General features: G+C 44.5%; 2 protein-coding genes across 2 annotated transcripts in view; both read left to right on the forward strand.

The window, feature by feature from the left end:
• LOC123027515 (olfactory receptor 1019-like) overlaps positions 1–374 on the forward strand; it is a 958-nt gene extending 584 nt beyond the window's left edge. The window contains exon 2 of the mRNA XM_044438450.1: positions 1–374. This exon is cut by the window's left edge and continues 44 nt beyond it. Coding sequence (XP_044294385.1) covers positions 1–374 — 374 coding nt within the window.
• A 5673-nt stretch (positions 375–6047) lies between these two features.
• The window catches only part of LOC123027516 (olfactory receptor 5D18-like), a 1706-nt gene continuing 1164 nt past the window's right edge, over positions 6048–6589 (forward strand). Inside the window, 2 exon segments of the mRNA XM_044438452.1 lie at positions 6048–6133; positions 6135–6586. Coding sequence (XP_044294387.1) covers positions 6048–6133; positions 6135–6586 — 538 coding nt within the window.

Raw genomic sequence — 6589 nt, forward strand, 5'->3', positions numbered from 1 at the left:
GCTCAGACACCCATGTCACTCACACTGTGCACTTCCTTTTGTCCACCACAATTGCACTGACAACTTTTCTGATTGTCTTGGCTTCCTACGTTGCCATTGCTGTAGCCATCCTGCAGATCCACTCTGCACAGGACCGATTCAAAGCCTTCTCCACCTGCACCTCCCACCTGACCACCGTCACCATCTTCTTCGGCACCATCATCTTCATGTACATTCGGCCTGGCTCTAGTCTCCCAATGCAGCAGGACAAAATAGTTTCTGTGCTTTACACGCTAGTGATCTCCCTGCTCAACCCGCTCATCTACAGCCTGCGGAACAAAGATGTGAAGGATGCTGCGAGTAGGATGGTAGCCAAGATGGCATTGCTGAAGTAAATATAGTGTGCCTATGTGTATTGGAAAAATTCACCCCAGCTCTGTGTTTTCTCTAGTCCCAGACCTCTCCCCAGGTATGTTTTATGGGGATGTTGTAGCATGTGGAATTTCATCACATTGGATTTTATCATGTAATCCACCTTAGGTTGTCTTTTCCCTTATAGGCAACTTAAAAATATTAGATGGATGCAGGAGCTGCCTTCCATGGGCAGAAAAGCTGTGGTCACAGGAGGTGATATAAGCAGGGAGGGTGGAGACTGGTGGGAAACAGGAATTATTGAAGATACAGGGATACTGTGTTGTATTAGTAAGTTTGGATGCCTAGTAAGACCCCTGCAATTCCTGCAATTATGCATAGGGCTGCCATGACTTAAGCTTTGCCTGGTACTCTTATGTATGAAGGCTGCAGTCTTATACCCAATTACCTTGGAAGAAGAGCCACTGAACTCAGTGGGCATGTATATGATTGCACTGTCAAGTTGTTGGTGTTAAAAGCTTGAACTTTAAAAATACTGGCATCATTTGACTGATTAAGCTGCCACATTCATTAACATATTTATGTTGTTATCATTTTTAAAAATGAATCCAGTTCTTGTATTTGCAGAGAAAAAACAGTTTATACTTAACAGTGTCTAAAAGGTGACTTTTTTATGTCTACAACACCATAAAAATAACTTATGCTCACTATTGCTGATAAACATAAGCAAACACAGGGTTGGATGAAGGACAGACGCTCCACATACAGCCCGGCTGCTTCACTTGGCAGTAAGAACAAGGATACAGCACAGCCTCTCCTTGGAGGAATGGGGTGGAGAACCAGGTTCCTTCTTTAGCCCCAATGCTACCTCACACACCCATGGAGCAAATGGGGGAAAGAGCTGCAAGGGAATAATCAGCAAAACTTTCCTTCCCTACCATCCAGTTCATGGAGTTCTGCTCTGCACAGCACTGGTCCAATCCATTCGTTGCAAATGGCATGTATACAACAGGACAGTGCGTACAAAAACAAGCCACCAGCACACGTGGTGTGTCCAGCCGCCAGCCATGTTAGCTTTATTATATTTAAATCTTGCCTTTTTTCCCTTCTTGCAAGGAAGCCAAAGCAGCTTAACTAATCCTCCTTCTCCTCATCTCTGGTTTATTTGCTGGCTTCTTCAGTGGAATTAGCTACCCCAAAGTCAAATCAGATTCAGACTGTCATAAACCAGAAGTTGCATTCCTAACATAAAAATATCACATTTCCATTTCTCTGGTTGCAAATCTTGCTTGCCATGACATGCTATGTAAAACTGCTGTGCGTTGGGCTGCATATAATCACTCGCCATGGGTTGTATCCAGTGCTAGTGCAATATAGAGCAAAGTCAATGAACTGAGTTGTCAGACTGTGATTGGATACAACCAGCTGGATACAGCCTGTCATGCCCCTCCTTGTCCCTGTTGCCCTGGCCCTGGAGGTAGAATCAGAGGAGGAGGAGGAGGCAGCTGTTTTAGGGCCTGCTGTGGAATGTAAGAAGGGTTGGAGTTCACTTCTGCCTGATATCCCAGTGAAATGTCAGCCCAAGGAGTCCAACACTGCTTCCTAGCTGCACAATGTGGCTTTGGTAGAGGTGCCTAAAGTGCAGGAGCCTGAGAGATTTTTTTTGTGGGCAATTAGCAGATATCAGTTGAGAAAGGGGGAAGGTTGGCAAAGTCAGCTAAAGAGAACAAAGGAGCAATACCCATTTAGGCACAGTTCATAATGTTTTCCTGCCAGAATTGGTGGACTCACAAAGACTCTAGGTAACCCAACTCTGTTTGAAAGTTGTTGTGGAGGCCGAAAAGCTTCATGGATACATCTCTACTCCTGGAAGATTCCTTTGCTTGGACTACACCTGTGCCCTAAGATTTTGGCTTAATTAGACACCCATGTTCTTGGGACACTATCAGGAAATATACTCCTGAACCCAGAATTCTTGTAAGTCTAGAATTCCATGTGTTGGGGAGTCTTCCTGGGATAATCCTGCTGGACTGTTCCTTGTTCCCACCTGTAAGATTGTCTTAGAGCTCAAAACAGGACTTTGTGTCTGTCTTCTGCATGAATTCTCAGATTTATTGGGACTGAAAGCTCTGTAAAGATTCTGGACTGTGGAGTCTTGCATTGCTGCCACAACTTCAACACTGCAGTTCTTCTTAACATGGGCCAAATTGTTGGTATTTCAAAGGTCCTGGCACAACTCCACATATTGGTGTAAGTCCTATGGAAAATCTTACATTCCCCCATAGTCTAACAGTCCGGATGCAAAGTTGAGCTACTGTACGTCTAGGTGATCAGGTCCAGGTCTGTGAACACCAATGCCCAACATGCCAAACTTATAAAAGTATATATAAACACACATGCCCTTTTATTTGCCATAATGTTGCACTCGCCCCTGGAGCCTCTCTCACAATACAAAAGAAATCAAACACCCACTCTCAGGTCTTTCACATGTTATGATGCTGAGTGCAAATTGTGTAATTCCTGACCCTGGCAGCCTCTCCAGGTCCTGCCAAGTTTTTGGAGAATGGAGATCCTCAGCCGCCGCCACTCGTAGCTTGTTGGCAGGATTTCTGACATCGCTTCACCATTCCTTGCCAGAAACACTACCAGTGGTTCCTGGCCTTAGTGGCTGTTGCATGTCAGGCCACGCTGATGCTTGGATGGCATTCCACAGTGGAATCCCGGCTTGGATTCTTGCTCTGGCTCTTCTGGAGCTGATGAAGAAAGAATTGAGAAACCTGGAGAAAAGAAGCCATCATGCCAATTGACATAAGCACAAATAGGTCAGCAGTCAAGTAATGGTAAGAAAGCTGTAAGGCAAAGTGAGAATCTGCATGGATCCCTTAAAGCCATAGAGCAAGGAACCCACTGTCCTCTGCCGATGACTGAGGTGGTACTACCTGACATGTACCAGGCACAGTTGTGTACAGTTGATGATGTGAAAAGTGCGTTTGGAGCTAGGCAAACCTTCCAGTCCCTTCGACCCCTTTGGAAGGCACCATTGACTAAGTACCCCCATGTAGACTATGTTCCAGGTGTTGAGGCATCAAAATTTTGGCCAAGCATATTTTTTATCAAAGGGGAGGAGGAGGATCAGGAAGAGGCAATATGGGACCATCACATTAAGCTGGGATGGGATCAACTGAATGCTGAGAAAATTCTTCAGCTGGGAAGTGCCCTATATTAGGCATTTGATGATATCAGGAGGGCTACAGCCAGAGCAGGAGAAGCTAGAGGAGATGACCATAGGATGTCAGAGGAGCATAGCTTCTTATTGGGATGGTGAACTATCTGTCCACATTTTATACATATTTGTCCCGTCAGGTACCTAGGACACAGTGATGAAGTTCACAAATGAGCACAGACCCAAAGGGAGGCATTACAGGAGTAGAGGAATTAAACTTACCGGCAAGGCATCCACACCTAAGTACTACAAACCAGCAGAGCAGTACTGTGGAACAGTACTGATGCAGAACCCACAGCCCACAGTTTCTGCTGGTAGAGCAATGACAGACACCAAGGGAAGGCATTCAGATCCTCCCAGGAGCCCTGAGATTGTTTCCTGAGTCCATTATTTATTTTGGCTCTGTAAGAGGAAAGAAGTCAGGGAAGAGGAGTTCAAAGAAGGAACAAGGAGGACGGGGACACGAGAAGTGAGTACTATAGAGGCAACTAAAGTAGAATAGAGGTTGTAACTGCTTTGTATGAAAATATCTTAATACAATACAATACAATACTTATAAACAGAGTAGGCACCATCAAGATATTTTGGCTTACTACTTCCACCAGCAATAGTCAGCCACCAATGGTGAGAGCTGATTAGAGTTGTAGGCTAAAACATCTGGAGGACTACAGGTTTTGCACCTCTACTGTATATCGAGTTGGGAGCAGCTATATCAAATACACAGTTACTGGGTTTATGGGTACTGACAACCCATACTAAAGCATGGAGTATGGATTGTCATTGAAATGTGGGTTGTTGAAGTGCAGGTTCTCTAAATGCAGCTGCACTAACCAATCATGGTTTCTTAAGCACAAATAACGCATGAAGGCAACCCATTGCTTGTTGTTGGGTTGTAAACTGTGGGTTATTCATATCCAGCCCTTGAGCATGGTTATCATGTTGTCTGAACCTGGTCGATGCCACATGGAACAGGACCTCTGAAGGTTTCAACTAACTAGATCTAGAAGGTATATACAGTAGAATAAACTGTGAAACATTAAAGCTTTGTTATCTCACAGTTGCTTGCTTTGACGTTGTGTCAAAATATGTATTCTCATAAGCATAGCCTCTGGGATTCTTTTGCTTCCAAGAGCAAGTAATTAAACTGCAACCTGCAGCAATCTCCACCCATTAAGAAGAGGGAATAGAAAGGCATTTCACAAAAGGGCTTGAGCCTCAGATCTGCTGCTATGATTCCAATTTCCCATCACTGCCTCATCAAGGGCAGATAGATGTGACAGACTGGGACAGCCACATTCCCATTCCACACCTCACCCTCATCAATCGAAGAGGTAGAAACAGCTCAGAATCTGGGTAGGTGTCTGCTGCAACAGAAGCACCACTCAACATTTTAGCAGTGTGCTTGTCTCATTTTGGGTTTCATTGTTTTTTAGCTTCAGGGCTTCCAGAAATACTTCAAGGATGTTTGTGGGTAGGGGAGCAGGCAGCCTGCCTCTGTTCTTTTTGCAGCTCTGTTTATTGACAGCAAATTCTTAAGGCAGTGCTTGTGTTTTGCTACACTTATGTTTGAGATTGGCTTTGTCAGTGCATCCCACATGAAGTCATTTACCGGGCTGGGTTCTTGTTGCTGTTTCGCTGGCTTGTTGATTTTTTGCATCTTTTTGCCTTAAGTAGGAAATCAGAGGAGTTATGGTGGAGTTAGGGTAGAGCATCAAACATCAGCTGCTGAGAGATGGGTGCTTCCGGATGGGGCTTTTAGGGTGAAAACACCTGCCTCCTTCACAGGGTTTTTCAGAGCTTCTGGTGGCAGTCCAGATGACGAAGTCTTCCACCCTTAACATATTCTCCCAGTTTCTTCCTTCTTTTTCTTGACAGTGGAATATCCATTATGAAAAACAGATGAGACATTTGATTGATTGATTGATTGATTGATTTGCACACTTCCATCCATTCTACCAAAAATGGCATTCAAGGAATAGCTGCATGATGTCTCCTGATCGTTAGCAGTGAGATCTCTTAGTCCAGAAACACCCAATATTATTCAAGAGGAAGGCAAGCAAATGTTATGATAGTACCCACAGTCTACCATCAAGAATACCAGAAAGCAAGCTCCACTGAAATCAGTGAAACTGATGGTCAAAGGATATATTAAATTAATGACATCATGTGCAGCTGACCCCTCTGCTTGTTTTTTACTCTAGAGAAACTCTGTGCGGTCCCAATTTTATTTGTTTGTTTTATTGTTTATTCTGATTGCATATTGTAGATTGCCAGGCACCTTGCATTCCATCATCTACTCAAACAAACAAATAAGCAAACAAACAAACAAAAAACAAAGAACTTCTTCTAATATTCAATGCATTAAAAGACTTTCAGTGCAATCCAGCTACATAAGATCAATGACATTGCACAATTCAAGTTAAGGAGAGAGGGGACAATAAAATGCCTTCAAAGCAGCCATCTTGCCATAACCATGCTTGTTTATTATGGCAAGCAAGCAAACAAACCCTATTACAGAGTAAAAAGAACGCTGAAGCAGAATCACACTACTATGACCAAGTTTTCCCCTCACAGGTTTCATGGACCACCCCGCGCTTCAGGTCCCGCTCTTCATCTTGTTCTTGGGAATCTACGTCACCACGCTGGTGGGGAACGCTGGCATCATCCTGTTAACCTTGGGTGATGCTCAGCTTCACACACCAATGTACTTCTTCCTCAGCAACCTCGCCATCGTAGACATCGGCTATTCCACCGCCGTCGCTCCCAAGCTGTTGGCAACCCTTGTGACAGAGAACGCAACCATCTCCTTCGTGGGGTGCCTGGTGCAGTTTTTCTTCTTTTGCCTCTTTGTGATCACGGAGGGCTGCCTCCTGGCTGCCATGGCCTATGATCGCTACACAGCCATCTGCAAGCCGCTGCTTTATCTCACTGTCATGTCGAATAAGCTGTGTACCATGTTGGTGGTAGCTGCATATGCCTGCGGCTTTGCAAGTTCCACTGTCCATACTGTTTTCA

This window comes from Varanus komodoensis, unplaced genomic scaffold (assembly GCF_004798865.1).
Source record: "Varanus komodoensis strain SLA01 unplaced genomic scaffold, ASM479886v1 scaffold32, whole genome shotgun sequence".
NCBI classification, from domain to species: Eukaryota; Metazoa; Chordata; class Lepidosauria; order Squamata; family Varanidae; genus Varanus; species Varanus komodoensis.